This window comes from Myiozetetes cayanensis, unplaced genomic scaffold (genome assembly GCF_022539395.1).
Source record: "Myiozetetes cayanensis isolate MyiCay16 unplaced genomic scaffold, myiCay2020 scf4, whole genome shotgun sequence".
NCBI lineage: Eukaryota > Metazoa > Chordata > Aves > Passeriformes > Tyrannidae > Myiozetetes > Myiozetetes cayanensis.
Window position 1 is genome coordinate 60,337,613 of NW_026087631.1, and position 14,089 is coordinate 60,351,701.

General features: G+C 39.4%; 1 protein-coding gene across 4 annotated transcripts in view; it reads left to right on the forward strand.

Moving 5' to 3' along the window:
• Window positions 1-14,089, forward strand: part of LIFR (LIF receptor subunit alpha) — a 110,344-nt gene that overhangs the window by 75,253 nt on the left and 21,002 nt on the right. For 3 of the 4 annotated variants that reach the window (XM_050328858.1, XM_050328857.1, XM_050328856.1), the window contains exons 3-11: window positions 1,523-1,677; window positions 2,383-2,503; window positions 4,857-4,996; window positions 6,713-6,876; window positions 7,668-7,842; window positions 8,121-8,390; window positions 10,487-10,616; window positions 12,427-12,590; window positions 13,827-13,972. In XM_050328858.1, the coding sequence (XP_050184815.1) occupies window positions 1,596-1,677; window positions 2,383-2,503; window positions 4,857-4,996; window positions 6,713-6,876; window positions 7,668-7,842; window positions 8,121-8,390; window positions 10,487-10,616; window positions 12,427-12,590; window positions 13,827-13,972 (1,392 nt within the window). In that variant the 5' untranslated portion in view covers window positions 1,523-1,595. The remainder of the gene's footprint in view (window positions 1-1,522; window positions 1,678-2,382; window positions 2,504-4,856; window positions 4,997-6,712; window positions 6,877-7,667; window positions 7,843-8,120; window positions 8,391-10,486; window positions 10,617-12,426; window positions 12,591-13,826; window positions 13,973-14,089) is intronic. The other variant, XM_050328859.1, reaches the window with a different exon arrangement.

Below are 14,089 nucleotides of genomic sequence, written 5' to 3' on the forward strand. Positions count from 1 at the left end.
TGATATTATTTAAGATGAACAACTTGTTAAAAGTGGTTTAGCTGCAGTTTAGTCTGGTAGAGACAATGGACTAACCCCCTTCATACCATTTTTGAAAAATAGACTTGCAGTGTAAAGACATTTGCACTCAGTAGTAACTGCTCCTGTTGAGCTCCAGCCAGCCATGGTCAAGATTTTGCCTTCCTCTGACAATGATGAGCTTTCTTGTCCTAAATAATAGCCCTGACTCTTAGGATATCAAGTCCTGTACATCCTTAGAGAACTGCCTAGAGGATAACATACTTTTCATATGTTTTAGGGTAAGAAAAAACCTCCATGCCTTATTTGATTTTGTCTTGAACTGATGGGAGGCAGCTTTCATCCAAAGAAAGTGAACTTCCTATTTTTAAAGTAATTCAATTATTTTGTAACTTTATAATTAAAACAAGCCTATAAATGGGGATATTTTTTCCTGACTAATGGCATTTAATTATGTGACACGAGGCTTTTATTTGCCAACTTTTCAACAAGTTATAAAATGTTTATAAGAAAACAAGAGCCAGGGAGTCTACGCTTCTTACGAAAGACTGTGGTTTACAAGACACTCATCATGCCCTCTATAAGAGTACATAGGTTCCCTTCTGTGCCTGACTCTGAAACAGAAATTAAAACTGTGCTTGAGTTAAGAAAACTTGGTATGACTTGGATTTCTTGTAGTGCATAGCTGTGATTTACTCTTTACCTGAACATGGATTTGTCAACCTCTGCTCTTGATTTGGCTTTTAACAAGTTTCACAGCATGGATATTACAGATTAGCAATATACAAAAGAAGAACTGAGTGTGTCTAGGGGTAGTATAGCTCACATCAGTGTGTTTTTATTGAGGTTTTCAGGTGGTTTGAGAACATGGTGAAAATAAAATAATTTTTAAGTGTGTTTCTTCCCTCCAGACGAACAGTGGTCCTTTACCATAAGACAAGTGGCTCACGTATTTTTTTTCCCATTATTTTTCCTCCAGGCATTATTGTTTAACTCTAGCTTGAACCAGTGATGCTGGTGCAATGTCTTGGGCATCCCATAGGTTTCAATAGTAGCAATATGAAAAATGAGAAGAGAAAAGAAGAAAACAGATGGTCTATCCTGTCCTCTTAAATGCATAAATGAAGCACGGGATATTTCCATTCATGATGTTCAAGATCCTTTGTGAATGTGACATTTTGTCTAAGTTGAAGAGGCTTGTTCCAGGGGATGCCATGTCTGTCCTGTTCTGATATCAGATGGTCCTGAATGATACCTGTGGACCATTGAGTTTTACATGTCTATGGTTCTTGAAGGTATATTTGAAATGTCTTACTGAAAATGTATGCATCGAGGAGTTGTTGGGATAGAGAAAAGGTTTGCTTGGCGGATGAATGAAAAGGAGCTGCTAAGTCGGGGAACAATACTGAAGAGGAAAAGTAGATGGAACAAAATGTGGCATTTGTGGAGTACCAGCTCTACAATTTATATGGGTTTTTTTTATTATTTTTGTGTTTAATTTTAGAACTGACCAGCTTGTTGGAAGATGACGTTTATTCCCGCTTAAAGCTGCTGTTCTGAAAACAAACAGTAGAAGAATGTGGAAGAATTCAAGCCTCCGCTGCCTTTTAGCACTAGCTATTTTATGCTTAAGAAGCTTAGTATATTGCCAAGAGATAGGTGAGTTCATGACAGTGTAATTCACTAATTACCTTTTTTTTTTGGAGCTTCTGTACTGACACATTATAATTGCTGTCCTACTAAATGTATATTCAGAAACTGTCACCTCTGTGGCCCCATCCCACATCATGGAGATAATGTCAGGCCTGGTCTCTTCTTTTCAGCACCCATCAGCATCTTGTAAACCAGTGCAAAACTGGGTGTTAAATTCTCCATAAGGCAACTGATAGTCTGCATATGCAGTTGATGTAAATGCCTGCATTGAAACCCTCTTACTGTATATGCCAGCTGTCTTCGATAAGTTCACACACTGTCATTAACTGCCCTTCTGTCATTAATTGCCCTCCACGTGTGACAATGGAGGAGAGAAAAAAACTCATTAAATTTATCATCAAAGATTGTGGTTTTGCTATTGGCCCAAAGCCTGCTTATTAGGCTAGGCAAGGAATGGATATTGTGGAAAGAGACAGCTGCCTGTGTTATGCACACGAGTACAAACCCAGATCTTAGGTAATTCTAGAAATCTGAGAGTCTGTGGCTTTCTAATCAGACACACAAATCATTCAACAATTTTCAAATACTGGCCAGACATGCATGCAATAAAACTGTAAAAAGAAAGGCTACATATGTGAACAATAGCAGTAGTTTTACAGTTGCTCTCTTTTGACCTGCAGTTGTGTGACTGTATTTATTCTATGATTTCAGGTTCTCTAGGGCACCCCCAGAATTTGAAATGTGTAACGCACAATTTACACAAAATGGTCTGTACTTGGGATGTGTCTCCTAGAAGAAGACATGGACAAACTGACTTTTGCTACACTACCAAGTAAGTCCCACATACACCTGGTTGAAAAATACCAAAATGTGATGAAAGTACAGTTTTTCCTGAGTCGCTGCCCATGGAATTTGTGATGCTGTTTTTTCCCAGCATCTCCCCATCAGTTTTCCTTGGGTGGTGCTCCCTCCAGGCCCTGTTAACTCAGGCAATGGCAGGGTTTCTGGCAAAGTTGTTCCACGCTAACAATTTGCCTGCCAAAATCTGCTTGCTCTTTTCAAAGGACTGGAAGATGCTCTTATTTACTCAGACTTCTCTGTGTGTCTGCCTATCCCTTGCTTAGAGTTTTCATGAGGGATATCTTCAAAACAGGTTCAGTCCAAAAGGAAATGAGAGTTGGAAGCAGCAAATCCTGATGTTATGGGCCAAAGCGGTAGAATATATGACATAAGTGTTGAGATTCACATGTGGAAAAACAAGAAAAATCTCTTGATGGCTGCATTACAATCTTTATAAATTTTAAACCATCTGAAGAGCATTGTATTAGAGGAAACGTAAACATTATTTCATAATTAAAATAGCTTTTCTGAAGTGAATGAGAGTTGAGAATTTTGAGAAAAGTTAAAAAACACCTTAAATCTTTTTTTTTTCACTAATGAGAACTACATGTTCAAATCTCCATGCACTGGATCTGCCAAATACTTATCATGTGCTAGGGATGAGTTCAAATCCATTCTGCATCTTGATCCTGCCCCCAGTCCAGATATTTATACTGTCTTTTTTCCTGTAAATTCTGCAGGCAGCCCAGACTTTTCCTTGGGGTCCCAGGGCTTGGCTGCACTTAGTCCACCTACATGCCTGATTTTCTGTGTCTCATTATTCCTGCTGCATTGCCAGCTATCATTTCTAATTTTAAAAAAAATAATCTATATATGTGACATTTCAGCTGGAGTTCAGGAGTGCAGAGTTCAGGAGGTACTGCCCTCTAAACAGGAACAATCATGTAGCTGCTGCTGTTTCTCCTTAGCAAAGCAGAACAGGCTGGGGGCCCTGAAGCAAAGAGGATGAGAGCTGCGCTTAGTGCAGACATCCCTGAGGGAAAGAAGTTTTGTTTTTCAGTTGCCCAAACATCCTCTAATAATATCTCAGTACAGAAGAGGAATAGTCTTTCTGAGCACTCAAGTCTCAGCTGGCTTCGCTAGCCCGGAGTCTTGTGTGAATCTTAAGAGTTCAGCCCAAGCTCTTGACTCCAGCTGATGGGAGCTCCAGGGTCCCGTTCCAGTTCATAAGTGAGTAACAGTCCCTCAGCAGGAAGTCTGGCATTGTTCTCTCTGCTTTCCTTCCTCCCGTCATTGCCCCAAGAGGAAGGTCTGGATTTTTCCAAACTTTCTGCCTTTCTAGTTGTGTATCAGTGATAATGAGCAAAGGGACTTGACCCATCCATTATTGTTTCCTCTATATATCTGCATCCTCGAGACAAAAGCCAGATCACATCGTGCTGAGCACTACGCAAAAATTAAGCACAGGCTGTATTTTCACCTGGGATCTTAGCAATCCTCTCCACTACCCTCTGCCCTTTCCTCATGAGCTGAGCAGCAGAAGTGAGCTAAAAGATTTGTTCTAAGATGCAGACACAGGTGATAAACCTGCTCCCAATATACCATTACTTTGAGAAGAAATGGAGGGAGAGGGAGTCAGGAGACATAAATGGAGGGGAAGATACTGTTAAGTTTGGGCTGTTGTTGGTTTTTTGGGGGGATGTTCTTTGGGTTTTTTTTCTTGTTTGTTTTGTTTTGGTTGGGTTTTTTTTTTACTATTTTAATTTTTATTTTATTTTGCTTATTTTTAAATATTGATTCATGGTGACTGTAGGTTTAGAAAAGGTTTCTTGCCTTGGCCTCAAGTTGTGCCAGAGGAGGTTTAGATTAGATATTAGGAAATATTTTTCACAGAAAGGTTTGTAAAACATTGGAACAGACTATCCAGAGGAGTAGGGGAGTCACCAGCCCATGAAGAGTTCAAAAAACGTGTGGATATGACATTTAAGGACATGGTTTAGTGGTGCTGGTAGTAGGTTGACAGTTACATTTGTGATGAATGATCTTAAAGGTCTTTTCCAAACTTCTGTGATTCTATGATTTTGTTTAAAAAGTCAAGTTTTCACTTTGAAGTGTTCTCTTAACAACTAGTAGTTGCATTATGCAGCTAATGCACAGCCTATGACTGCAATGAAAGTGACTTGAAAGATGAGGAAATGCCTGTTAATCTGATACTAACCAAAGCCCATGCGAGCTCTCCGTTTATTAGAGAGAATTTGTATTTTATTAGTGTCCAAGAACAGGACTTAACTTGCCTTAGCTGCCTATCAGCTGAAATAACTGCTTAATCCTCTATGTCTTTTCAGTGACCTCCCCACTCCGGTGTGTTTTAAAACTAAGGAGAAAAGGGTTGAGATTCCAGTCCCACATAGCTCCAGCACAGTGACAATAACCACAAACAGCATCTCTGAAACCAAAGTATTTAAAATTCACAAGAAAGATGTCTGTAAGTATCAGGGTTTTTGTGTGTACACAAAGCCTTTATACTGTGTTTAACAATTCTCCAGATGTGTATATGCTTGCAGTTTTCTTTGACAGTATTCCTGTATGTAAAATGTTGCTATGATGAGTCCATTTGAAGCCACTGTACATCATAGGTTTTTTTCTCTAATCCTTCAGAGGAAAGAAAACTCCTCTTACCTATAGATCATAGCAGAGAAATCAAGGGCACGATGTGACAAAGAAAATAAAATACAGCACTGTTACGTCCCCCACCCTTTGCCCTTTTTTATCTTAGTTAAAAGTTAGGAAGGATTTGTAAACAAATTCCTAATCTACATACTGTTGCATGGGTTTTAAAGTGCATTTGGTCAGACTTGGCTTGGGAAAAGCAGAATAAGCTTCCTAGTGCCTGTTCTTCCAGTTTGGGTGCTACAGAATGAAGTTGCTTACTCCTGCAATTTCAGAACACTTGAAGGGAAATTGTATCATATGTCACTCCTGAGGGGATCATATTGTCCTAATATGATGTTCAGCTGTATATGAAGCTGAGGAAATACATTTATTCTTGGGAGATAGACTGCTTCATGTTGCTGTCATAAATAAATCAGATTTTTTCCCACTTCTCTCCATGCAAAGGAGGAAGTTGTAAACTGAAGACGGCACTGGCACCATCTTACATGCTTGCTCTAGGCTTTGGTTTTGGTTTGCTTACTTACTCCTTTGGTGTAGTCAGGTTCTAATGTCAGTAATACTCCTTATCCATGCTTCTGTTTACAGTTGAGAGCAGCTCAAGAACTTTTAACAAAATGCAACTCGCAAATATTTGGGCAAGGCATTGTGTTCTCCAGGATATTGCTGACTCCAGGCAGGATGATTTTCTCAGGTTCATCACAGGTTGTTGTAGGCAGAGTTGAACTGTGCTGAACACTTTGCAGGCTCTCAGGTCCATGTTCAGGACTGAATTGGATGTATCACACATTTTTAAAAATATGTTTTATCCTGCAGCAGGCCCAACAAACTGCCATAACCCTTGTGTTACTATAATTCTTCCCTGCTTATCAGTCTCCTGCTTCACCACTGCCTATTTGTAGAACAGGTCTTCTATGTAATCTCCCTGTCTTGTCCACATCATGATGTCATGCCTTTAGTATTTCGTTTAGCTTAAAATCCCTTTCCCCATGATCTTCTTCAGAGCCTCATGTGAGCTTCTTCCATCCTCTGCTTCTGCTCTTCCTTTCTCCCTACTCTCACTTTTGTTGCAAATAACCACTTCATTACTGGTGTCCAAAACTTACTTCTTTTGGGGACGGTTTTCTATCATCTTCCCTAGACATGTTCTCATGCACATTTCAAAGACTGTCACCGTGTTTCCTTTACCTCTGCAGTATTGAATGAAGGTTATAAAACATAGGATACCTTCCTTCCTCACTATGCATTATGAAGAGACATAATCATGACCAGTTACTCACATATCTGCATGCTGAGATATCCAGAGAAAATGCTACCTGGTGATTCATCAGCACCTGTGCTTTCCTGAGAACTTTAATGCTCAAGTAATGACAGAGCCTATCTTGTTCTAATTACAGAGATTGAGTTACATGTTTATATGGCTACTAGCCAGTTCAGAGCAGAGAGTTGTGGCTGTTGAACACCTGTAGGGCTGGTGTTGCTGACTAACGACTTGAGTATGAGTTTTTTTTCTCTCCCTCTCTTTTTCAAGTGTTTATTCCTGTCACTCCACGCATTCTTAGTTTAACACCTGACTTTTCAACTTCCACATTAAATCTGAAGTGGAGTGATAATGGATCACTCTTCCCAGACAGACTGGATGCTGTTTGGCAGATTCAGATACTCCGAAAAGAAACAATGGAAAAAGTCACACAAGTAAGTCCTTTTCTTTGCTTATGAAAAATATATGTGCAATTTTTGCCCTTGGTAATATTCTGAGAGGTCATTTAAAGAAAGCTGAGAATGATGAAGATTGTGGAGCTTTGTAGAGCCTTCTACTCACGCTTCTAGTATGTAACTTCTTTTTAAGTTTCAAAGTTTTGAGAAGACTGGCTACTATACTCTCAGTAGTGAGTCACACTATTTTATTTTTTTTAATCTAGTACAGGGATTTTTTAATTAAAACTTACTTATGAATTTGGCAGATATTTTACACCATTGTCTCTATTTCTCCAACAGTGTCTCAAGTCTTGGTCTTTGAATGCTCAAGCTTGCTTTTTTCTTTCTTCTGTAACCACAGTTCTTCCAAGCCAATTTGTAGCTCTGTTCTAAACATTTCAGTAATGAAGAAAAGACAAAATGTGCAGCCTGGGACATTTTAGAAAATTTGGAACATTTCACTGCCTAGGAGAGGCCCAGGATACTGGGATGCAGTATATACCTATTTAAATGCTTGGTGTGCTTCCTGCTCTCTCTCAAATGTCTGCCCTCTGGTATTTCTGGCAGGCAGTCTACCTGGTTGGTGGGCTGTTTAGTAAGTTAGGCTTTTGTCCAAGCAAATTCACTGTGCAACTGAAAGTAAAGTGGGACACTCCAACAATCTCTCAGGATATTATGATTTAGTTCATTTAATTTACCATTCTGTTGACACCTGGGAGATATGTCATTATAAGCAGATGTTTATAAACTCTGTCTTCGTTATTTTTTTGTGTGTGAAAACTTTGCAGGTTACTTACCACTCAAAACTGACTCATGAAGACATCATTCTTTCTTGGAACTGGACATCAGATATGCCTTTGGAGTGCACATCGCACTATGTGAAGATTCGCTGTTATATTAATGTAACACAGTTTGTTGGCCTCAAAGAGTGGAGTGACTGGAGCCCAGTAGAAGTGATCCCTGGTATGTTTGTTCTCTTGCCACCACAGGGACTTTGATTTCTTTGTAAGAAGTGAGCCAAAATCAGAGGAAAAGGATTAGGCATTGATGGGCTGCTGGCTTGGAGGATGTTTTGATTGGAGAAATAATGCAATCACTAGTTAATGAAACCTAGTAAACATTTATTTGTATGCATTGGAACGCTCCTCAGTCACATTTTAGCTGATCAGCACCATGTTTATATAAAGTTGTTCATGTGGGGTTTATAATTTGTTTGTTTTGTTTTCTTCCTTTTCCGCTAGGAAAAGATACCGATCCCGGTGAGAGTGGAGTGTTTCCTCTGGACACTGTGGTGGCAGTAGGTTCAGATGTGACATTTTGTTGTGTCCATGAAGAAGGTCAGAACATTACAAATATGAGTTATGGATCGAAGCCCTACCCAATGATACAGCTGAGCAGTCGGAGCCATGCAATCAGAGTACTGAATGCCAGTGCTTCAGATACCAGTGGCACAAATGTAGTGTGCAGACTCAACAACGGAATGATGGAGGGAACTGTCCTGTTTGTAGGATGTATGTATCATTATGTTTACTAACGTTAGGAAAATTAAAATTGTTTTGAGACTCTCAGAGTTCTGCTAGGAAACAAATACTTCTGTGGCTTTTTCCCCCCCGGCCTTTGTTTTTGAGCATGAACTGGGATTGTACTTGTTTGATTTCCCTGTGGAAACTCCAGCTCATGGAGAAGAGACCAAGTTTGGGAGGATGAGAAGGTATCCATATGAGTCCTCTTCTTTTAGAACCTGGCCTATTGCTTCTTTCATTGGTCTCTTGTTCTAAGGTACTTTTTCATGATCTGGAATACTTAGTAGTTTATTGCCATGTGAATATTCATCCCCAGTCTGTGTCACTTTAGGTTTACATCTGTTCTAGTTTAGTCCATGACAAGGTGAGAGTGAGAGCAAGAACTGTAAATGCAAACATTCGTTTACCAATCAGTCAAATGAAGACAATAAAACACTTAGATCTGCAACAACAACACATGCTCATCCAGTGCAGTAGCTCCTTGGGAGCTAATTACAGCAAAGGAAAACAGCCAGCAATTCGTCTTTTCTGGACACTCTTTTTAAACACCCTTTTAGTATTTTCTTTAAAGTTACTGAATCACTGTGCATCTTCTCAGCCAGGCTCAGAAATCTGTTCCAGAAACAGATACCTGTTAAAACAAATAACTGAAAGTACCTCATGTGTTTTTTTTCTCATAATCGGTCACTTTAAAGCTTTGTGTGTTTTCCCCACATGGATTTTGAGTGTTATCATCTTCCAATAGGTGTTCTTTATAATCCCCATTACAAATACCTGCCTTGGAACTTAGTATCCTTGGGGTTGAGGAAAGGGATAAGAAAAACAGGACTCCTTTTGAAAGTATGCTGCCATGTCCAAGCTGTGTGTCCTCTCATTGACTTTGTCTATTAAGTTTGCGATAGCAAATGCAAAACAGAATTCAGACTTTTTATATTTTCTCAGTGATATGACATTTTTACATTATTTGCACCGTATTTCCCTTTGTGGGAGAATCATCCAGGTAATTAAGTCAGTGATTCAAGAAAGAATGCCCTGATAATCCCATAGGTTTCTCCTATGCAGTGGTTTGTAAAGAGATGGGATACCAAGTCTGTTTTCTGTCAATATTTCTTTTAGTGTTATCCACTTAGTGGGAAGGGAGAGGGCTTGTCATGGTCCTCTTGCTGATGAGAAATGTTTGGGAAAGAAAAGGTAGAGGAAGGAAACGTAACGCCTTGGTTAAGCCTAGGTCTGGCAAAATAGGTGTTCTTTTTTGGGCTGCTGCTCATAATCTGAACTAAACCTGCCACTGTTGCCTCTTGTGTTAATGCCCCATCTCTAGGGCAGCTATGTGGATATTTTTGTGCTACCTTTGGCACACTTTTCCAGTCTCATGCATATCAAGTGTATGAGACTTGAAATAAGTGCTCTGCCTACTCTCACGTTAGCATGGTTACCCTCTCTGTTGTGAACACTGCCCATCTTTTCCAGGAAGGCACTCAACACTACCCTAGTAAAGCAGCAAAAAAACAAATTTAAAAGAAAAAGATTGGCACTTCCAAAGCCATGGTGAAGGGGATGAGCCATTCAGGGCTTGCTTTAACTTTCAGATTCAGTGTGGAATTCCTGCTAAAGGGACCACCCCCTTGACATGACTTGTTTTGAAGAATTCAAAACAGTGGTGGGGCTGGCATGTTAGCAAATGTGACACACAGCCAACAGCTTTCCTGCATGTTCAGTGGCTAAACTGATGCTCAGAATTTCAGGAAAGTCTTGGCAGAGTTTCAGTGAAACACTTTCAGGTCAGAGCCTGGAGCTTGTTAATATGTTTGCATGTGATTTACCAGGTTACCCACCCACTTAGAGTCTTAGAGTCAAGTGTTAGTCAGATGGGGCTGATAATAATTATCCATCTGCTTTATTGTGACTTTTTAAAGGCGTATTGCTTGTATGGTTGGAGTGTAACTATTGCCATATATTTGTGAAGCACGCAATCCAGACCCAGAAAAACCAAATGGTGATGTTTTCAGGAAGCCAGTGACCCAAATGTCACACTAGAAAGGCAGAACATCAGCTGACTCTTATGGTTTCCTTTCATGCTACAGATGCTCCCGATATTCCTCAAAACCTCAGCTGTGAAACACCCAATTTCCAGATAATAAAATGCACCTGGAAACCTGGCAGACCCAGTGGACTCTATGGCAAACGAAGAACAAAGTACAGTTTATTTGAAAGGTAAAATTAATCAGCACTAAAAGGATTAGAAGGGTACAACTGGAATACCTCCATTGCTGGCTGTGACTTACTGCACCATGCCTATTTAAGTGTGGTAGTTTTCATTGTTTAGAGCCTAAAATAGTTTCCAAGAGTTTCTGGAAGTTGTAACTAAACTAAACTTGGAAAACCCTTGTCTAGCCCTGCAAAATTCCAATGGAAATTAAGGGTGACTTTTCCCAGAGGTTTATGCCATTATGAATTCAGAAGTAAATAAAGGGCTTAAAGTTTGAGGCTGCTGTCTTTCTTATTGGTAGAGAAGACCAATATGAAAATACAGGGAGATAATAGGAGTCAATCAGTAATTTTTAATTTTTTTTTTTTATATGAAACCTGGGTCAGATTGTCTGTCAGAACTTCTACTAGGCAAGATGGCAGAAGCCCACTGAGAAAGAACTATAAGACAGGTCATGGTGCATTTCCCATGCCACTAGGAAAAGTTGCAATGAGTTCTCCTCTCAGCGTTAAGGATTAGATAGTGTAGAGCAAGCAAAGTACATACTACCTGTATAATGGTGAAAAGGACAGATAACACAGGAAGCAGTCGAGTGATGTCCCACTACGTCGTCTTACAGAGTAGGCCACGTAAAGCCTTGAATGTGAGGAATCATTTGTTGGAATAGCACTTGCAATTGGGATTCCTTGGTGGTTGTGATTAGAAGTTAGTAAGGAGTTAACAAAATTCCCATGGTGAGGAGGCTCCCATGTAATGCCAAAGGAGCAGACAGGAAAGAGAGCCAGGAGAAGCCTGAGTCACACAAACTGATGAGAAACGGAGTCTTGTGGTGGCATTGTAGCAAATCAGAGGCAGTGACGATTGAGTTACTGTCACAGATGTTGCCCAGGGTGCTAGTGCTAAAGAAGTCATTGGGTAGGGTGCAAAGAGTTGGACAAAAGAGAGCAGTTATTCAAAGGAAAGGAGCTCCAGTCACTCACTACTGATATTCAGATTATAAACAAGGATGTTGTCCACTCTTGTTTTGTTCATCCTGAAGCTGCAAGACTGATGGGATGCATTTCAGGGTAAATATTCTCATTCTTGTTCTCAGCCCACACTGAACTATTGAAATAGAGAGTATGATGTGGAGAGAGCTCAGAGCTCAGCTAGAACACAATAAAAATGCCTGAAGGAAGAAGTTAATTAAATCTGTGCTACTGAATGAGAGAGCTTACACAGATTGTAATTAAAGCAAATATGTATACGTACACACTCTAGATTTTAACCCCAGAGTTGTACCTCTGGTCTTGGCTGTTAACAGACTGCCTCTCCTGCTATTGATTAAAAAATAATTATTAAAAAAACTAGGAATAACGGATGTGTTCCAGGTAACAAACTTTAGTTAAGATTTGAGAGGGCTTTTAGAAACACAGTGTGTGTAGCATCTCACTAGTTCAGAAAGCAATTAAAAAAATTCTTTAAATGCAAATGTATGCTGATCTGAACAAAGATACTTTAAGTCAGAATCTTAGTTGTAACTTGTGAGGTGGTTTTACAGGACCTACCTGTTTTCCAGGCTTTTGAGAAGTGAGAGAATGGAAATGTTATGCTAGTAGAAGAGGAGAGTTTCACGTGAGAACAGGGCAAGTCATGACTGATGCCACTTTAACCTGCGTTGTGGTGTTAGATATACCTCTGCAATCAGATTGTTCTGTAAGCCATGTGAACTGAACCCATCATTCTGTACCATGTTTTCAGTCTAGACTTCTAACTATTGTTAGAAATTAACTTATTCAAAAATTAAACTTTTCCCTCTCCTTTTTTACTTCATAGAACATCTGGTAAAAATGTTTCGTGTGAAGTCAATGAAATGAACAGAGAGCGTGTCTGTGGCTTTCCAGTACTACCTGATCAAAAAACCTATGATTTCATATTAGGTGCCTCCAATCCCATTGGGCAAGCAGAGTCATCTCTTTTGGTTGATATAACTCAAAGAGGTAATACTAATGACTTCAAAAGGCAAAAAGATATGTTTATTACATGCTGTTTGTTTGTTTGGTGTTTGAGGAACTCTGACATGGTATACTTTTCATTATTTTGCTTTATTGTCACCAGCCTTTTGCTGTATTCAATAATTTGGATTTGAAAATAACTCAGTACATGTCCTGAGGCAATGATGTGTACAGGAAGATGACAGTTCCCAGCAGAAATGCTACCAGATTGCACACATTGCTACTGTTGATATAAATGCTACTGGTAATCTAATAATTAGTTAGCTGCTGTTTGTCAGGGAATCATAGAATGGCTGGGGTTGGAAGGGACCTTAAAGATCATTTAGTTCCAAAACACTGCACACTCCTCACACCCCACCTCCTGCTACAGACCACCCCCTGGATTAGGATGCTCAGAGCCCAATCCAATCTGGTCTTGAACACTTCCAGGGATGGGGCATCCACAGCTTCTTTAGGCAAATTTATATGTTGCTTCTTATTTTATTACACATCAATAATTTAAATTTAGATGTAACTTTATGAACTGTGAATGACCTTGTATTTCAGTCTCTGTTTATAGGGCAAAATACCATACAGTTTTGCAGCATCAGGGTTTGGAGCATAAAAAACATAGCACAAAAAGATAAAAGGTAATCGGGACTATTACATGCTGTTGGTAATAGCCATGACTATCTACTGTCATAGTTTGGAGAAAGAAATAACTTCTTTTGTTAGACCTTCAGTTTAAACAAGGAAAGGGAGATGACCACCTTTTCAGCACTGTCTTCCCCGCCCTTTTCCTTCCGTCTCCACAATCACAGCTGAGATTTCAGGCATTCCTATTGGTTACAGTATTCTGCCATCCCCCAGAAAACTGAATTTAAAGGTGAAGATGTTGCATTTTTTTTAATCCAGGTCCCAGATCAAGTATCTTGAGATTAGAATTCTCAGTACTTTTTTGATAAAGTCAGTAAGAGGGAAAATGTTTATCTGTGTCTCCAACTTTTTATCTCATGTGCTGGTAGACTCAGTCTTAAGTAAATCTATTTCCACGTTTGATAGCTGAGAAGAGTGTCAGGAATGAGACTGTTCGCAGGCACTTTCGCAGCACCAGTTTTCCCACTTGCTGACTGGATCACTTATCCTACTGATTCTCTTTAGTCTTTTAAAATCAGATTTTTCTGCACTGAAGTGAATATGGTTTTTTGACTTAGAACTGAAGGTTTTTTCTTTATTTTTTAGTTCATCCAAAAACCCCAGAGAAGTTGACTGTTTCTGAAAACAACTCTACAAGCATTCATCTGCGTTGGTTTATAAATGGCAGCTTTGCTCAGATCAGGCTTCTGTGTCAAATTGAAATTAGGAGTGGTCACTCTGAGCAAAAACTAGTAAGTGTTGCTTTTAATGGATTATTTTTTGGCACAGATGTCGTCTTTTTCACTGATCACATTTCAAATTCTTTTCTCATGCTAAGAGCTTCATTCTGATAATGTTATTAAATGATT